The sequence below is a fragment of the Physeter macrocephalus genome, chromosome 14 (assembly GCF_002837175.3).
Source record: "Physeter macrocephalus isolate SW-GA chromosome 14, ASM283717v5, whole genome shotgun sequence".
NCBI classification, from domain to species: domain Eukaryota; kingdom Metazoa; phylum Chordata; class Mammalia; order Artiodactyla; family Physeteridae; genus Physeter; species Physeter macrocephalus.
The window spans coordinates 83,640,469-83,660,695 of record NC_041227.1 but is presented as its reverse complement, the minus strand read 5'-3'; the positions used below and the strand labels follow the sequence as shown (position 1 = coordinate 83,660,695).

General features: G+C 42.4%; 1 protein-coding gene and 1 long non-coding RNA gene across 2 annotated transcripts in view; one reads left to right on the top strand and one right to left on the bottom strand.

Annotated features, from left to right (window-relative positions):
* TEKT3 (tektin 3) overlaps positions 1–13,871 on the bottom strand; it is a 35,817-nt gene extending 21,946 nt beyond the window's left edge. Inside the window, exons 1-5 of the mRNA XM_028499738.1 lie at positions 13,559–13,871; positions 7,959–8,079; positions 6,334–6,468; positions 4,653–5,260; positions 1,721–1,804 (exon numbers count right to left, since the gene is read on the bottom strand). Coding sequence (XP_028355539.1) covers positions 1,721–1,804; positions 4,653–5,231 — 663 coding nt within the window. The 5' untranslated portion in view covers positions 5,232–5,260; positions 6,334–6,468; positions 7,959–8,079; positions 13,559–13,871. The remainder of the gene's footprint in view (positions 1–1,720; positions 1,805–4,652; positions 5,261–6,333; positions 6,469–7,958; positions 8,080–13,558) is intronic.
* On the top strand, positions 13,461–19,948 carry LOC114487756 (uncharacterized). The gene is made up of 3 exons (XR_003683124.2): positions 13,461–13,548; positions 18,193–18,515; positions 19,326–19,948. It is a non-coding gene; the product is annotated as an uncharacterized lncRNA (long non-coding RNA).
* Positions 19,949–20,227: the final 279 nt, after the last annotated feature.

Sequence of the window (20,227 nt, the reverse complement as noted above, 5' to 3'; positions counted from 1 at the left end):
TATGTATCCATAGATACATACAAACTTCAAGGCTTAACTGAGCCTTTTTAAGTTTGGGGTAAGTGGGTAAACGATCACACTCTTAACAGGTAGAATAGGCTACTGAAATCACACTTTAAAAATCAAACTATAAGTTCAAATGGAATCTGCATAATGGCAAATGTCACCTATAGGAGCAAGCACCCCATTTCTATAGACAGTGTGTTTTGATGACGACCTTCTCAAATTCTCATTCCTCCCTGAGTTTGGGAAGCAGTGGTGCTTCCTTAAAGATGTGCATTCTCAGTATTTGCTCCTGAGTCATTTGAAGTTGACCCATCACCCGGCTGCTTGTGAGCGGGCTGCGGTCCTACAAGCCATTTAGAGGCGGAAATCCCAGACGGGGAAAAGGCGTTTCTTGCTACCGGGGGTGAGAATCCACCCAGACAAAGAATTTGCATGCTGGTATCAGGGTTCTATTCAATACTGTCTCAGAGCCGAACCCTCTTAGGATGGAGTCATAGAACCAGTAACAGTACCACCAATAGGAAGGGGAAGGCAGAAGGCATCAGGGTCAAAGAAAAGTTCACTTTTGAGCTTCATGAATGTGAACCAAAAAATGAGTTACCAACGTACATATGTTTGGCACTTGGGGATGCAGAACGAATGCTTAATAGAGTATCCGGGCTAAAAAAAAAGAGAGACTGGGAAGGCTCCCAGGTACCTAAGGGCTGAAATCTGAAGGAATGGCAGAGATCTTGTGGGAGAGAGCCTAGGAGGTAAAGGTCAGAGAACTCAGAACAAAACCATCTTTAATTGGTGGAAGGTGGGAGAGAGCCTAGTGGGAGGCCCAGCACCCTAGATCAGATGTAACTATAAGCTCCCGGATGGCTTATCAAAAGCTGTCCAAATGCGTATACCCTTTGATGCGCGGATTACAGCTTTGGAAACGTAGCCTAAGGAAATAATCAGAAATACATACAGTTATCAATACGATCCATGTGTGGAGGCAGGGGCCACATGGGAAACCTCTGGACCTTCCCCTCAATTTGGCTGTGAACCTAAAAATGCTCTAAAACATTGTCTTCTAAAAAAACACAGCACTGCTTTTCCACATCTATATTTAAGAATAAACATCACTGGGCATTTATCCAACAAAAAAAGCACTATTCAAATGCATAGATACAGTATAATTCTAACCTGGAAGATACGTCTGTGTGTCTTTAAGTTGGGTGGTATCTACCTAAGTATGATTATTAAAAAGACTGAAATACTCTAACATTAATAGTCATTTCTGTCTAATTGAACTTAGGTGATTTTTATCTTTATCCTTTACTGCACTTTTCAAATTCTCTCAATAAATATCTATTACTTTCATAAAGCCCCAAAAATGTATCTTTTCTAAAAAATAAAATAAACAACAAAGTCCTACTGTATAGCACAGGAAACTATATTCAGTATCTTGTAATAAACCATAATGGAAAAGAATATGAAAAAGAATATATATACATATATATGTATAACTGAATCACTTTGCTGTACACCAGAAACTAACACAACATTGTAAATCAACTATACTTCAATAAAAAATAAAATAAAATGTATCTTTTCTAAATGCCATAAATAACTGATACTATAACTCCTTACTGTGTCTTTACATAACATCATTTTTTGTTTCTATACATTAAACACACGTTTGCAATGAGGTTTCTTGTTATTGAAGGGTTTGCCCCATATTTACCATCAGCAACTCTGTTTCCACTTCATCATGAACTAGATCGATTCCCATTCTCTTCTCTCGATGAAATAGACATTCCCGGGCTACCTACAGATACACAAATAATGAAAAACACTAATACAAACTGACTAAAATCAGTGACTAGCACTTCTAATAACCTGTTTCTAAAACAAGGCAATAGATGCTCTCAGTACCAACTTTTCAAGCCATTTTGCTGGAAATCAAACAAGAAACTCAGTGTGACAACTAAGTGAATCCCTGCTGCTAGTGAAAAGGTAAAGAGTTTGAAAAAAATTCCTAATTTGGAAAGTTGACAAACTGAAGCAGATGGCATCTACTTAATCCCCACAAATCAGCATCTGAGAAAACTATTTGGCATCAATTCCTTCTAGCGAAATAGTTCAATAACCCAAATCATGGTCTTCAAGATCTTATTTGCAAATATTTTCTACTGAGAAGAGTGAGGAAGAAACAAATGATTATTTAAAGACCTCAAGGGCTTCCCTGGTGGCGCAGTGGTTTAGAGTCCGCCTGCCGATGCGGGGGACGCGGGTTCGTGCCCCGGTCCGGGAAGATCCCACATGCCGCGGAGCGGCTGGGCCCGTGAGCCATGGCCGCCGGGCCTGCGCGTCCGGAGCCTGTGCTCCGCAACGGGAGAGGCCACAACGGTGAGAGGCCCGCTTACCGCAAAAAAAAAAAAAAAAAAAAAAACCCTCAAAATATTTGTGCGGCCAAAAATCCAGGTGATTATTGTTAAAGTACCATTTATTGTTTTCCTAATTATAAAAATAATATGCTTTATCCATTAAAGAGAAAAAGTAGAGAGAAGTCAAAAATGAGTTACCCATACTCCTATCAGTTTTGTTTGCTTTTAACAGAAGTTACAATGCCCTCATAATTTTATGCTTTTTAGTATTGATGTTAAGTAGTAGACTTGAAATAGTCTTTGAGACAAAGTACATTAATGACTCCAATGGAAAACAGCTTAGATAGCCAACAACTAAATTATGCATGAAATAACATTATGTAAATGTTAAAATACTTTTTCCAAAGAGTATTTCATGACATGGGATGACTATAATGTTAAATTTTTAAAAAGCATAAAATATAATAGTATGTACACTGTAATCTGGATATGATGTCATTGAACAAAATCTTGGAGTGAATCTCTAATTTTTTAATAGTATAACGTACACTGATAGAAGATGAATTAATGGGTTGAAGGGAACTCTGATTGTTTTAATGTGTATTACAAAATTGCTTTCCAGGAAGTTTCTACTCATCCATAGTCTACTAGCAATATCCGAAGTGTCCGTCTCCTGCACTTTTGCCAACCCTACACATTATCAGTTTTCATTTTTGCAAATTTGATAGGCCAAAGATGGTTCCTTCATTGACTTAGTTTGCATTTTTATTATTGAGTTTTAATAGTTTTGTCTGATATACAGTTGATCATCAGTATGTCCTCTTTTGAGCTGTATCTGTTCATGGGACTAATTCTCATTTTAATTGGGATCTTCTGATACCGTGTTGATTGTAAATGTTTAAACACACAAGGTATCTGGACAAAAACTGCAGAAAAGTATTTAAATTTTGCCCATCTCATTGAAAGCAGTCATCACTGAAAGGAGTGTCAAGGGAAGAAACGGAATCTCCTCTGGAAATTAAGTGAGAGGTAAGTGGCTGTCATTTTAAGTGTTCATTAAATTAAGCGGTGGGTGGGGTGGGAAGGGATGTATTGTAGAATAGACCAGGAATCCTCAAAATGATCCAGAGCTCAGAGAGAGTATGGAAGGGCTTCTGATCCCAAAAAACAATTCATGGTGAGTTCTTTTAAAAGAATATCGTTAGTGTCCTGTCGACCTTTCTCAGGATTTCCGTGGTCATGTGTATTTGTGTGCACTTGTGTTTAGTGGGGAGGAGGGGTGCAGTAAGAAGCTACGGTGTGCAGGGGTCTCCAGCAAACCCCCAAACAACTAGACTTCTAGCTCTTCAATTCTCTAATCTCTTCTACTATGGAGGCCATAAAAAAAAAGAAAAAGACCTATTGAAAATGCTTATCACCAGGAAAATGAGTCACACAAACATGGAGAAAAATACTGTTCGCTTTGCCCATTCACATATGCACAACTTCTAAAATAATCTGCATCGTTTGGACATCTTCACATACAGAATGTCTTCTTCCAACGGTGGTGGATAGAGTGGGGTCAGGGGGCCCATCGCACACTCAGAGGATTGAAGGTAATTTGATCTCCATTCGGAAGCCTGGTCAGAGGCCAGCAACCAACTGAAAGGCTGCCTCTAAGACCAAAACTGGCTTAACTTCTATCCCGTTTCTCTATTTAACCAAACTCATTCCATTCCCAAGAAGCTCTTATTTGATCATTTCACCATGCCTGAAGTGGAAACATAACATACGTGCAGAAGGCATTTCATGACACAGACTAAAAGAACAGTTTTCTTCCTCTCAAACAACGTTTATGTTAATCCGGGGACAGCAATAGCCAAGCAGCCTATTTAAGAGATGGGAAGATGGCATTTTCACCATAAAATACTGTGTCTCTTAAGAGTGTCACTTTACATGCAGAATTCTCTCTACTTTTTTTTCTTTCTTGGCTGCACCACTGGGCTTGCGGGATCTTAGTTCCCCAACCAGGGATTGAACCTGCGCCCTCAGCAGTGAAAGCGCTGAGTCCTAACCGCTGGACCGCCAGGGAATTCCAGAATTCTTTCTACTTAAATGGTTGTTCGGTATAATGTGAGAAAAATGGCAATGGTTTTATCATCACTGAAACCCGGTACAGATTTATTGACAAGGGCTGGGCTTCTACAGGTGAAGCGAAATATAATTCAACAGATAAATAACCTCAAAAATTCAACGACGGGGTTATAATCATAAAAATGCACTGTCCTTTTAATAAGGTCTTATAGTTACCTGAAGAGGGGCTTCTGTCTCCATCAAAGCCCTCTCCAGTTTCTTCTTCACATCGGTTAGTTCATTTGTCTCTCCAATCATTGCATCCAACTCATGAGTGATTTCAGATTTCCAAAATCCTATGTCGTTCACTCGTTCTCCCAGATTGTGGGTGGAGTCTGCCTGGGTTTTTCTCGTTTGTTGATATTTGTCTTGAATCAAGCGAGACGTAGCTACCCTCAGTCTCTCTGAATTGTGTCGGGAAGCGTTGGAGTCTTGAAAGTTGGCTAAGTTGGACCTGTACCAATCACCGGGAGTATATCTGGTGAAGAGTGTGGTTCTGTTGGAAACAAAGGGAAGCATGGTGCTCTCGGACACCCTCTGAGATCTGGTGCAGTACGGGTCCAAGGCTGGCGAGCTGGAGGCTGCTTTGCAGTACGTGCTTGGTCTCCAAGGCAGGCTCAGACTATGGGTCAGATTGCAGTGGGGGAAGCAGTCCCTATAGCTTGAGGCCATGGCACTGATGGCTGGTAGAAAGTTGGCTGGTGTTGGTCTAGGGTGGGCATAAGTTGCCGCTAAAGTAGAACCTAGAAGCTCCATGATGCTCAAGCACTATTTGTAAATCTCTCCTGCTTAAAAGGTGGGGGAAAGGGGGGAAGCAAAAATAGACAGTCACATAAATTAACGTTTGGTGAAAACTCACAGATAAAAGGCTACATCTGACTTACTATAAGCAGCAGTGTTGTCTAACACATTAGATACTTGTTTTAATCTGATAGCCACCTTTACTTGTGATAACATATTCTGCACTTTTTTTCATCTCTGTCTCTAGATTGTATTCAAATTACATTTTTGTAGATTGGCCGTTTGAAGTTTTGAAATATTTTTTAAATTATGAGAAGTAACACTGTCTCGTAACAGACTCAAATGAAGAGCCTGAACTATGCTTTTTAACAGATTGGGATTCAGGTGTTGGCTCTGCTATTGACTAGCTGTGAGACCTTGCGCAAATGACTTACGCTCTCTGTCTTCATCTCTAAATTGGGAATAATAATAGTAATTGCTACTTTGGTTTGTTATAAGCAGTATTAGCCGCAAGGGGTTGCTAAGCAGCATTCCCCCCCCCGCGCCCCCCCCCCCCCCGAGTCCTCCTAAATAAACACACTATCAGAGTAACACCGGTGCAGCAAGTAAGCAAACATAACTCAAGGAAGTACCTAGATCCCCTTTTCCTGGCAACTTGCCACCTCTAAGCAACTCCGATATAGACAGACATGCTATGGCAGCCCCTGAGCACTAAGTAAGATGAGGCTAAGTATCTGGAATACTTAGCACAGTTCTGGGCACATAGTTAATGCTCAATAAATGTTAGCTTTTAAAGTTACTAGCTCAGAGGCGTACACAAAGTAAAAGATAAATACCCACTCTCTCCCCTTCAAAATAAACTCCTCAGAAGCAGACACTGTGAATAAGTCATTACTAGTTGTATCTTTCCAGATTTTTCCTTTTCATATACCAACATATATAGTATTTTAAAGTCTATATAATCTCCCTATATACATACGCACAGTTTTTTAATACAAAAATTGAATTATCTTAATCATTATATGTATCATTCCAGAACATGCATTTTTAAAAATATATGTATTTTGGACCTCTCCCCCTGTTAAAACATAGAGAGCCACTTTATCCTTTTTTTTACCAGCTGAAAATATTCTGTTGTCCAGAATTTGGGGTCATTGTTAGTCCAGAAAGCCAAGGACGCCGTAGACTCTGACCTACTTTTCAGCCTCTGAACGTCATTCTGTTTGGGGGTTAGTGTCTATAGACGCATTTACTGAAAAGGAAAAATAATATCAGATCCAATTCTGTAGCCTCCTACTCAGAAAAAAACAAACAAACAAAAACACATTCAATGATTCTTTAAACAGCTGTTTTGACGCCATTGGTACCCAAAGCACAAAATAATCTATTTGTAGAATTGTGGCCAAATCAAAATCCACTCGGACTACATGTGATGAAACAGCTACCCACTGCCACTGGTGGTATCCCACGTGACCCTAGCTCCCTGATTTTTTTCCTTATTCTTCCCTCCCTCAGCCCCCAAACACTTTATACTGGCCAAGCTTAGAGTACGGTGGTGAAAACGAAAGCCTTAATAACCACTTGCCATTCCACACCTAAGTCTGAAACTTAAACATTGCTTTTTGAAAAAGCAAATTCCAAGTAACCTGAGCCACGAGGGTCCTCCTGGCTACTTTTAGTTTCAACCCCTTCCCCAAGTCACATCTAGAAATAATTCCATCAGTTTTCTTCGAGCAAGAAGCTTCGAGTGGGATTGGACCACTCTTGCTTGGCTTTTCTTAATTCCTGACAACAACAAATCTAAAAGCTAATGTCACACTTGGTCCTTCAATCATGGAATTCCACGTGTAGAATTCCCACATGTATTTACTCGACACTTATGATGCTGAAATCTTGAGGCAGCTCAATCCATGTTTGTCAAATATCAAACCATGAGTGTTCAGGTTTAACACATGTGTGAAATGCAGGGGTCCACAAGCCAGAGGAGACATACGACTTGAGAAAATCAATATGGTCTGTAAAAGCATTCAGTGATAATTTTTAATTAGAGATGGGATATAATTTAGAATCTGGAGTCTGAAGCATAAAGTCAGTTGTTTAAAAAGCTCCCAGATGTAGAGCCCCTCACATATGGCAGTAAGTTTCACATGAGACACAATATTCCATTGCCATTCCATATTCCAATATTCCATGTTCTAGCTCCAGTAGGCCACCTTCTAAGTCATTTAGGAAGACCCAATAAAACACCACAGCCTGGCAATCTCTTTTTTTCTTTTTTTTTTTTTCTTTTGGTCATTATTGGTCAAGAAAATTGAGAATCTCATGGCCTGAGAAATACTTAACTCAAAATAGATTTCTGCCTTCAACCAGGATAGAGTAATAAAAACTAGACTTAGCCTCTTACACCTAAGAAACTAGACAAAATATATGAAACAACTGTTTTCAGGCTGCACAGGACTCTGATCTGTGAGAAGAGAAACAAATAAGGTGAGCCCTCTGATCACCTGGAGGCAATTTCCAGACTATGGGGAAAACGGATGAAAACCAAACAGAGCCTGGCAGCATCTGTGAGTTGAGGAGGAGGTCAGAATTTGAGGAGGCTGAGACACCTGGAAGTCGGGACGCAGGATTCTGGAGTAAAATGAGTTATGCAGAAAAAGCGCTCCATAAATCTATGTAGGGGTCCCCTTGGGTCTTGGCTGAGTAATAGGTTGTACATACATCAAGGAATGTTCCACAAACCTTGGCAAAGAATGATGCCAGTGTTGTCAGCTGCACGATTCCTAGAGCTCACAGAGGGCACAGAGACATTTTGAAGCCAGACCAATCAGAGTGGAGAGTTGTTAGTGGTCACCTGGAGCATCTGATGGAAAGCCCAGAGAGGTCACACATTAGAATGGGGCTGACCTATCTTTAGAATGAAGGTACTAAAGACTCTGGAAAAGCTTGAATACAGGCCTCAAAGAGCTCAAACTAATCCACAAGTAAAGTGCCGGCCAACATCAGGAGCTCAAATATAGAGCACCACAGTGTCCAGCATGCAATCAAAAACTTCCAGACACGCCAAGAAGCAGAAAAGTGTGGCCCATAATTAGGAGAAAAATCAGTCACTAGAAACAGGCATACAAATGGCGGAGATGTGATGGCGCTAGAAAACTATGTAGAAGTATTTAAAGGAAAACAAGAACATAATGAAGAGAGATATGGAAGACTTAAAAAAGAACAAAATGAAACTTTAGGGATAAAACATATAATATATCCTTCCACAATTTCACTAGATTGGATTAACGGCAGATTAGACACCAGAGAAGCAGAGATTAGTGAGCTCGAATCTAACCAAACCAAAGCACAGACCTTCTAATTAACTGGAAAAAAAAAAAATGAAAAGAGCCTCAGTAACTTATGGTATGATATCAAGTGGTCTAGCATCACGCACTTGGGGTGTCACATTAAGAGGAGAGGGAGACAAAATATCCGAAGAAACAACGGCTGCAAAGTTCCCAAATTTGAAGAAAACTACAAACCCCCATGACTAAGAAGCTCCACACACCCCAAGAGGATAAACACACATCCATGTGTGTGTGCACACACCACGACCTCAAGGCTCATCATGATAAAATTGCTGAAAGTTCACAATAAAGAGAAAAAATTAAAATCAGAGAAAAAAGACACAATAGATAGAAAGGAACAAAGATAAGAATTAGTGAAGAATTCTTGTCAGAAACTATGCAAGCCGGAAGATAATCAAACAACATCTTTAAAGGGCTAGAAGAAAGTGTAATCCTAGAATTCTATTTCCAGTGAAAATATCCTTCAAAGATGAAGGTGAGGGCTTCCCTGGTGGCGCAGCGGTTGCGCGTCCGCCTGCCGATGCAGGGGACGCGGGTTCGCGCCCCGGTCCGGGAGGATCCCACGTGCCGCGGAGCGGCTGGGCCCGTGAGCCGTGGCCGCCGCGCCTGCGCGTCCGGAGCCTGTGCTCCGCGACGGGAGAGGCCACTGGCCAACGGGAGGGCCAGTGAGAGGCCCGCGTACAGCAAAAAAAAAAAAAAAAAGATGAAGGTGAAATAAAAGGGTTTTTAAAATATATATATATATATATATAAGAGCAAAAGCCAAGAGAATTCAGCAGCAGCGGAACCGCACTAAAAGGGCTGTGAAAGGAAATTCTTCAGGCAAAATGACATTATACCAGATGGAAACTTGGAGCTACACAAAGAAATGAAGTCTCAGAAATGCTAAGTATGTGTGCTAATAGCAAAAAAAAAACCTTTTCTAACTTTTAAATTTCCTTAAAAGATGGCTGCTTAAAGTAAAAATAATAAAAATTTATTGGGAAGTTTATACTAAAAACAAAAGTAAGTTATATGGTAATAATAGCACAAATGACGTGAGAGCTGAAATGGACAAGTACTATTGTAAAGGCCTTATGACTAAAATGGAATAATGTTATTTAAGCATATACTACAGTAAGTCAAAAATGCATACTGTAAACCTTAGAGCAGCAGTTCTCAAAATGTGACCCAGGAAACCATGGGCTCGCCTAAGATCTTCTCTGGAGTGACAAGGTCAAGGTTATTTTTAGAGTAAACACCCAGATGTGATTGGCCTTTTTCACTCCTGTTCTCTCAGAAATGTACAATAGAGGTTTCCAGAGGTGACATGATATGCGATATCACAACAGACTGAACGCAGAAGTCGATATGAGAACCCACCTACTAACAAAAATTTTTAAACTTTACCAAAAATGTGAAACAATGCCACTCTTCTAACTAAATTTGTTTCAGAAAACATAGTTTTTTAATGAAAAGTATTATTTATGTTACTATATAATAGGTTGTTATGGTTACTTTTAAAAGAGTTAATATTTTTAATTTCTCTATTTTAATTTCTGATATAAAAAATATCAATAGGTGTATTCTACATAAACTAAAGCTCTACAGAGTATGCTCTCTGACCATATCAGAATTAAATTAGAAATCAATAATAGAAAGGTATTCAGAAAATCCTCAAATACTAGGAAACTAAACACACTTCTAAACATCCTATGGGTCAATGAAGAAATAACACAGGAAATTAGAAACTATTTTGAACTGAATGAGAATAAAAAACAGAACATATCAAAATTGTGAAATTCAGCTAAGAGTGTTTAGAGTGAGGTTTATAGCTTTAAACACTTATATAAGAAAATAAGAATGAGCTAAAATCAATGATCTATGCTTTCATCTTAATGGCTAGGAACAAAAAAAAAAAAAGCAAAGTAAACCCAAAGTAGAAAGAAGGAAATAATAAAAAGTCAATGAAGTAGAAAATGAACAAATTTTTGAAAAGCAATGAAATCTTAATAAAATTGATAAACCTCTTGCAAGACTGATCAAGATTTAAAAAAGAGAAGACAAATGACTACTATCAGAAATGAGAGAGGGCATAGTACTAAAGCCCCTGCAAATGTTAGAAAGTTAATAACGTATGATTACTAACAACCTATGCCAAGGAATTCGACAACAGAGAGGAAATGGACAAAATTCTTTAAAGATGCAAACAAACAAAACTGACTAAAGAAGAAATAGGTAACCTGAACAGCTGTATAGGAATTAAAGAAATTGAATCTATAGTTTAAAATCAATCTTTCTTCAAAGAAAAACTTCAGGTCCAGATGGGTTCACTGATAAATTCTACCAAAGTTTTAAGGAAGAAATAATATGTTTGTGGTTTTTTTTAACAGATATTCATTTTTAATTAATTAATTATTTATTTATTTTTGGCTGTGCTGGGTCTTCGTTTCTGTGCGAGGGCTTCCTCCAGTTGCGGCGAGCAGGGGCCCCTCTTCATCGCGGTGCACCGGCCTCTCACCATCGCGGCCTCTCTTGTTGCGGAGCACAGGCTCCGGACGCGCAGGCTCAGTAGTTGTGGCTCACGGGCCTAGTCGCTCTGCGGCATGTGGGATCCTCCCAGACCGGGGCTCGAACCCGTGTCCCCTGCATCGGCAGGCAGATTCTCAACCACTGCGCCACCAGGGAAGCCCCTAATATCAGTTTTTAAAAGCCTATCGCTTACTTGGATGATGTGCCTTTCACAATGTTTAAATTATTCTCTAAATTCTAACTCAGCCTCTTCCTAAAGAGGCCATGAGCAGCACATACTATGATCCTTAACTGATGCTATAAATATCTCACATTTGCAAGTAAACTAAACAAATTCTTTGGGAAGATGACTGAAAATAGCTGTGGAAAAATTCATCCCCTAAATCATGCCATTGTTTTTTTATTATGCTCTTAGTCATGACCAAAAAAGCATTTTAAGAAATGAGACCTGCTACAAAGTCAAAAACAGTATTTGACTGTATTCACTGAAGTTGGGGTCAATAGTTATTTACATACTGGAAAAATGCTATAATAGTCTTCTATAAATATTAACATGCTAAAAATATAATTAATCACACAGAGATTGTTAAGTACTGGAAAGCGCCATTTCAAACCCAAAAGGTGGCCTCAAGCTGGAGAAATATATTTTATTAGCACATTTAGGCAAGACTTTAAGATCATAAATATTTCAAGGTAGAAAAACCTTGGGCTTCCCTGGTGGCGCAGTGGTTGAGAATCTGCCTGCCAATGTAGGGGACACGGGTTCGAGCCCTGGTCTGGGAAGATCCCACATGCCGCGGAGCAGCTGGGCCCGTGAGCCACAACTACTGAGCCTGCGCGTCTGGAGCCTGTGCTCCGCAACAAGAGAGGCCGCGACAGCGAGAGGCCCGCGCACCGTCATGAAGAGTGGCCCCCGCTCGCCACAACTAGAGAAAGCCAGAGAGGCCACGACAGCAAGAGGCCTGCGCACCGTCATGAAGAGTGGCCCCCGCTCGCCACAACTAGAGAAAGCCCTTGCACAGAAACGAAGACCAACACAGCCAAAAATAAATAAATTAATTAATTAAAAAAAAAAAAAACAAAAAAACCCCCCTATAGCTCATATAGTCTGCAGAAGGCATGACAAGGACGGAAAGTTTCCATGACTTGCTTCACGCCTTGCCTCAGACCAGCGGCCAGCACAGGCTTGAAAGAATCACACAAAACCCCTGTTCCTTTGATCATATGTATTTAATTCCTCACAGTTTCAAATTGAAGCAGAAATAAAACACTGCCCCTGACACATTAATAAGTACCAGACTTAGGAGAAATCATATCAGATTTCAGCGTTTAAGTAATTTCTTTCTATGCATATATTAAATAAGATTGCAGGAAAAGTTGAATAATCTCTTGCTTTTAAAAAACAGTTTAATAAGGAACTCTCTTCATTGATGGTGAAAGTATAAATTACTACACGTTGGAGAGCTATGGGGTGGTATCTACTAAAGTTGAAAAGCACATTCCCTATGACTCAGAAATTATACAATTAGAATGTACAAGAATATGTTTCTAGTGATTTTTAAAAGGGAAAAGCGTAAAAGTCCATCGACAGGAGTATGCATGCGTAACTTGTGATAAATCCATGCAAGAATTATCACACAACAGTTAAAAGCAATGACCTAGAGCATGTATAGAATGATAGCAACATATAAACGTTTAAAATGAGACTCTATATTGGTTTCTAGATAAATACCTAAGTAGTAAAATTATTAAAATATGCAGAGTATAAGTAAACACTAAATTCTGGTAGGTGGGGAAGGAAAAAAAAGGCATGCGATTCCCAAGGGATACATAGGAGGCCTCTTCCGTGTCTGTAACAGTTTTTTTGTTTTTTTGTTTTTTTTTAAACAAGGGGTGGGTACCTGCATGCTTGAACACTTTGTTTTGTGAAATATTTTATTTTAAAACAAAAAAAGTAGAATATTTTATCATATACCTCAATACACTTGGCCTATGAGTCTGTTTGCTTTTTTCACAATAATCAAACGAGTAATTCTACCCATTTCTAAAATGTTTCTTTAGCTACGCCACCATAAGCATCCAGGGAGAAAACATACCGTTACTTGGTGCAAACTGTCAAAATACAAGTGAGCGCTTTACAGCCAGAGCTGAACAGAAAAGGCCATGGACAGTAAGGGAACAACTGCTGCGACCTGAATTTCAGCAACTCTTTGAACGGTCAGGCGACTGGTTCTCCAGCCCTCCCCTTGGCTGCATTTGGAAGACCGGGCTAAGTGAGCCGGGGGAACAAGGCAGAGGGCTGAGGCACACAGGAAGCACAGGGACAAACACAGCACTGCCAACAGGTGTAAGGCATTATACGACCTAGGGTCTGGGGTTCTGACGCACCTTTCCTGGTTCTGCATTTAGAAGTAACTTCTCAATCCGCGAAAAGCATCAGAAACGTACATTAAGAAGGCTTGGGGGACTGGGTAAGTGTACCTGTGGGTTTTACGGTTTTCATGTGCAGGGGTGAGGGTAGCGAAGTGAAGATGGAGGCGGGGCTGGGGGGGGTTATTCCAGGGTTTCCACGACCTCACCCCCAATTCTGAGGCCAGACGTTGTAGTCCTAATCGGGGCGGGGACTCTGTCGGCGTCGTCCCAGCAGCAGGCAGGAGCCCGAGGGACCACTCACCTGTCGGCGGTGCCGGGCGAGGGGCGGGGAAGCGGGCGTGGGCGGGAGGGGGTCGCAGCCCCACAAACTACAACCCGCTGGAGCGCGGACTACCGGCCCCGCCCGGCCCCGCCCCGCCCCGCCTCGCCCTCCTGTGACGTCAGCTCCCGCAGACCACTCAACGACCGCCGCTGCTGGCTCGCCGGCAGCCGATTGGCCGGTGGAGGGCGAGGCGGGCGGCGGGAGCCGGAGAGAGGAGGGAAACCCTGCGGGCAGGCGGCCGTTGCCATGGACGCTCTCGAGCCTAGTAACCACAGCTCCGGGGGAGACAGAGAGGTGGAGGGGGTGAAGGGGTGAAGGGTCCCCCGCCTCCCCTGCGGCGCCTAAATCGGAGCTCTCTCAGCTGCGCAGACCTTGGTGGCCCATTCTAAGGCTCGGGATGCTGACAAGCCCCCGCGTTTCAGCCTGGCTGGGAAGACAGGCTGACCTTTCCCCGCACCCTGACCTGGCCATACCCTTTTGTGCTTCTCCCTGTGACATAGTGGATGCCATTCTTTTATTGAAGACACAGATAAATCAGTTGTGTCCACGTGGCTTTGGAGAATGGCAGCAGTTAACTAGAGATGGACAAGCCATTTTTCTCCAAAGCCACGCGTACATAACTGATTTATCTGTGTCTTCAATAAAAGATTCTAACTCGGTTGTGATTTGATGACAGTTGCCCTTGTATGTATCCTGTCTAGGCATTGGGGGGTGAGGGTGGAGAGGGTGTGTTAAAGGGCGGCTGGTGGGAAAATAAAGGAAGAGGAGAGGGCTTCCCTGGTGGCGCAGTGGTTGGGAGTCCGCCTGCCGACGCAAGGGACGCGGGTTCGTGCCCCGGTCCGGGAAGATCCCACATGCCGCGGGGCGGCTGGGCCCGTGAGCCATGGCCGCTGAGCCTGTGCGTCTGGAGCCTGTGCTCCGCAACGGGAGAGGCCACAACAGTGAGAGGCCCGTGTAACCACAAAAAAAAAAAAAAAAGGAGAAAAAAAAGTAAGAGAGGTGAGAGCGATATATGGGTGTATGAGTGAGTTGGGATGAGGAGGAATGTTTAGGAAAAGGAAATCGAAAATATCGCCTTTACAGCCAACTGTCTCTGATCTGTCTGTGCCTTCTAAATTTTTTTAATCCCATAATTCCATTTTTATGGCTATTTATATAGGGAAATTGGAAATATTTCACATTGTCAAAGTTGGGAAAGGTGATTAAAAACATATTCGGTCTAAATTTTAGAACAATGTAAGTTCTTGCAATGTATTCTTTATCGTTGTTCTTGGAAATTACTCAGAAACAGATTTGGGACATTTTATTCCAATTTGTACCGTCAATATCAATGGTGTTCTTTTCCTTGAGTGCTGTGTTGAGAATCAGTAGTTTTGGAAACTATAACCTGTAACTGGGTATGGGATCCAAATGGCCTTCATGCACAGAATATAACACTAATATTTACAGAAAAGTGCTTTGTGGAGTGTTTATTGGCAACTTAATGGAGTGTGTGATGCGTTCATTGAGAATTTTATCATTTACAGCCACAGGAAGGTAGTATCAGTTGTCACTGTTATGTTTTGCTTATGTTACTAGGTTATTTATAGGGGTGTGACTCACCATCGGCTTTTTTCATTGAATGACTTTTTCATCACATGAAATTGCAGCGCACACCTCGTTGAGAGTATTCCCAGAGAGCCAAGGTACACAGGCTCTGTCAAGTTCAGATATCACATTCTAGCTCACTTATTTAGCAAGTGAGGAGCTGTGTCCTAGAGGCTAAATGACATGCCCGGTGTCGCATTTCTGTGTGTGTCCTTCGGGTCAAGTAGAAAACAATGGACTCCCAAAGCCTCTCTTTCCTTATGTTTCCATCAGAGCCATTATGTCACCGTCATATGTTTTCACGTATTGTCTCCCGCATTAGACTATGTCCCTGCAAGGTCAGAGACAATGATTTTCCAGCCTTAGTCACAGGAACCATTTTTCAAGCACTTGCTCTGTGCCAGCTTCATACACATCATTTATGACCCTCATCATAACCCCATAAGGTTGAAAATATGATTCCCCTTTTACAGGGACTTACAGGTTAAATAACTTGACCAAGGTCACATTAGCCAGGAGGTCATAGAGCTGGAGTCTAACCTCGGTCTGTCTGACCTCAAAGCCCATGGTCTCCCCCTACATCAAATAGCTATATTCCTTCTCGTACATTCTCCTTTCTATCCTCAGCACCAGCCATCGGGCTTGGCCTATGGTGTACTCCTAGTGCAGGTTTGTTGAATGAATGAATGAGCACTTGGAGAAAGAGGGACCAGCTTCCCTCCCTGGTACTTAATAGTGATGATTTCGGGCAAACCCCCAAATCATGCCAGGTCTGTTGTACCTCTCCATAAAATGGGGCTAATGGTGCTTCACTGGCCTGAAAGGAAGAGCATTAATCAGATGCTCTATTGAAAACCTTCCCAGAAAATAGACTGAAATTCAGATGCTCACCTATGAGTAGTTCTGGGAAAGCTAAGTGTACTTAGCCCACCTAAGGGGAATGGCACCCACTTCTACAGGGACAGTTGGACTGCTCTTTCTCCCTGAAATAAATAAAACTCAAGGGGAAAGCAACCCAGATGGGAGCTATCAGGTGAGATGTGTTATGGAGTATTAACCAGAAGCCACCCCAGCAGCTGAGAGAGCTAGACAATTAATTGATCTCCACGACCTAAAGTCTTATATGATGTGGGATGCCTCTGAAATCTAATCTTAAAGTTCCATTAAGATTACACCATTTAGAAGGTCCTGGTATTTATTGGCAGTCCAACGTCATCAATTAATCATTATCCACAGCAAAGATGACTCATTTTAAGTGCTGCAGGGAGATCCTGACAATCTAAAGGGGGAGAGAAACAAAGACACAAACAGGACACTTTAAAGATGTTAAGAGTCATACAGTGGCGGGACTTCCCTGGTGGCTCAGTGGTTAAGCATCCGCCTGCCAATGCAGGGGACACGGGGTTCAATCCCTGATCTGGGAAGATCCCACATGCCGCGGAGCAACTAAGCCCGTGAGCCGCAACCCTGGCCCGGGAAGATCCCACATGCCGCGGAGCAACTAAGCCCTTGCGCCACAACTACTGAGCCTGCGCTCTAGAGCCCGTGAGCCGCAACTACTGGGCCCACGCGTCACAACTCCTGAAGCCCAGGCGCCTAGAGCCCGTGCTCCTCAACAAGAGAAGCCACCGCAATGAGAAGCCCGCGCACCGCAACCAAGAGTAGGCCCTGCTCGCCGCTACTAGAGAAAGCCTGTGCGCAGCAACGAAGACCCAGCACAGCCAAAAATCCACTTTAAATAAATAAATAAATAAATTTATTTTGTTAAAAAAAGAGTCATACAAGGGTATATGTTAGGTTGTGGATTATACTTCATGCTACGTATGAAAAAACAGGGCTGTATCAAGGCTACTTAAAATTTTGATCTGGCATTTTAGGAGCTGAGGTCATTTTGTAATATTCTCGTGAAGATTCTGCAGAGACTGCATTATTTTTGGAATGTGACTGTTACAAGACTAACGGGCCTGAGTAGGCTGGTCTTTATCAGCGATACACCGTATTTCATCCAGATGAGCCTTTATCAGTTGAGAAAAATTAGCTTCTGAACTCAGCTACCACTGGGAGGTTGTTCAACTTTAGTCAAGGAGATAGAACATGTCAAAAAGAGAGTCAGACAGTCAATGTCTCGAATTTACTGGACCAAGATCCCTCATGCAATCACTGAAGGTATTTGAGTTGTGGGTGTGCAAGGCAATGAAATAGACAGGTAACCGGCAGGAGTTTGATTTATAGTGGCTCACAATAGCCCGCTGTTAAATGTCCAGGCATTTTGCAAGCCCATTGTTAAAGAGTCGTTATTAAGAGCTAAATTATATCAATGTATAATTAAATAAATTATAGCGAAACAATGGTAATAAATACTCAAAACATCACTCTCTAATTCTTTTACAACACTTTACTGTTTTTCATCCTTTTGAGTTTATCTTCATCTGTTGCATCATTATGGTGGAAATACTACATAATGACGGTATCCCTTACCATTTTTGTTGTTGTTGTTGTTGTTTTTTTGTGGTACGCCGGCCTCTCACTGTTGTGGCCTCTCCCGCTGCGGAGCACAGGCTCCGGACGCGCAGGCGCAGTGGCCACGGCTCACGGGCCCAGCCGCTCCGCGGCATGTGGGATCTTCCCTGACCGGGGCGCGAACCCGCGTCCCCTGCGTCGGCAGGCGGGCTCTCGACCGCTGCGCCACCGGGGAGGCCCTCCCTTACCATTTTTTAAGTTCAGCAACATCACATTGGTAAATTGGGATTGACCATGATGGGAGTATTTAAACCATGGAAATCATTAAAAGCTACAAATCAAGGCTTCATTTATTGTTTTCTTGATTGTCTAGACTCAAGAAAGTCATAGAGAAAATGCTATAATGCAGATGAAACTTTAAAAATGTCTTGTGTCTGTGGCCATTACATTGTGACAAGCAAAAAAAATGAAGAAGCTACATTCTCCCAGTATTGAAAACAAACATCTGATTCAGCAAAGAAGTGATTCATATCATTAAGTGAAATTTCAACATGCATCTTCGGTTTTGTCTTACTCATCAATGTAAATGAAAATATCAACCAACATTCAAGCTGAAACTCCTTTGTTCGTCAGTTGCAAGGTTGGCTAGAGATATGAGTGTAGCAAAAATCAGTAAAAGCATGCTACAAAAATCAGGTGAGTAGATTCACTTTGTTATAAAGCAGAAACTAACACACCATTGTAAAGCAATTATACTCCAATAAAGATGTTAAAAAAAATCAATTGACTCTGTGGAATTTACAATACAGAGTATTGTGTATTTTTGTGACTATTTATAAATTGTGTGCTATGTAGCCTTTATATCATGAAAATGTATAATAAACTTATGTATGTATGTATGCAGACATTTCTCCCAGAGAGCCAGCTGTTAAATGTTTACATCACTGGAAGTGGGCCCCTGTTCTTATCCTGAAAGAGATTATTCTCTGGCAGGACACAGGCAAAACCCCTGTGCTGCAGACTCCAGTGCGGTGAGAACCGTCAGAAAGGAACTCAAGTCTCTCAGGAGTTCTGAAAAGAAAGGGCAAAGCAGCGTCATCCAGGGGCTCTTGAAAATGAGTTCACAGGTTATTGGAAAATCGCCTAGCTCTTTAGACCGATGAGGGTTTGTGGAAATAAAAATGGAGTAGGATATAGATAGATGTGCTGTATGTGTATAAGATATACATACAAGCTGATCTAAGCAGACCTGCTCTCTCAGGAAGCCAGATCTTGAGTCATCCAGAGAGTAGCTGAGTCATCATATTTGATGTTGCAAAACTCTGGTTGAGAATCATAGACTAGGCCTGACAGGGAGCCACCAGATACCCTGTCATTGTGTAATGAGCCAGGACCCTATGGGGCCTTCCCAGGACAGCCCTTCCCCCCCCATATCCTCTGCTTTAGCTTCTCTCTGAACTACCTAGATAATAGTATTTGATGCAAATTTCCCGTGTTGTTTTGCAGATGTTGAAAACCCCCCACCACATGGAAGATGTTAACTACTTGATGAGCCTGAGCACGTAGCCCCAGGCCTCCTGGAGCCTAAGGACTGAAGAAGCTATAAGCCCTGCGACACCACCCTGCTCCCTGTGACACACAACCCCACCCCCCCGCCACCGCCTCCCTCACCTGGCTCTTTTTTTTTTTTTTTTTTTTTTATGGCTGTGTTGGGTCTTCGTTTCTGTGCGAGGGCTTCTCCAGTTGTGGCGAGCGGGGGCCACTCTTCATCGCATGCGCGGGCCTCTCACTATCGCGGCCTCTCTTGTCGCGGAGCACAGGCTCCAGGCGCGCAGGCTCAGTAATTGTGGCTCACGGGCCCAGTTGCTCCGCGGCATGCGGGATCTTCCCAGACCAGGGCTCGAACCCGTGTCCCCTGCATTGGCAGGCAGATTCTCAACCACTGCGCCACCGGGGAAGCCCCCCCGCCCTCACCTGGCTTTTAAAAACGCTTTGCCGAAACCCTTCGGGGAGCTCGGGGCTTTTTAGGGCATGAGCCACCTGTTCTCCTTGCATCGTCTTGCAATAAACCTTTCTCTGCTCCAAACTGCAACGTTTCCGTTCGTTTGGGCTCGCTTTGCACCGTTGGGTACACGAACTTGCGTTAACAATTGGAAACCTGTGGCCTCCGCTGTGACTTTCCAGTTTTCAAACGGTCTCCCACTGCCATGAGATTTATTTCTCCAGGTCTCCTTGTAATCCTCATGACTCAAGGTAATCGGGTGTCTCTGTTTCTCAAAGAGCCTACAACACCAGCTAGGAATCACCTCGGGTGGACCCAATTTTCTGGCCACTCGTCAAATTCTTAGGGAAGGGTCCTGAAAACTGTCAAGGAGGCCGTGATGATTCAGCAGAAGCAAGGTGAAGGC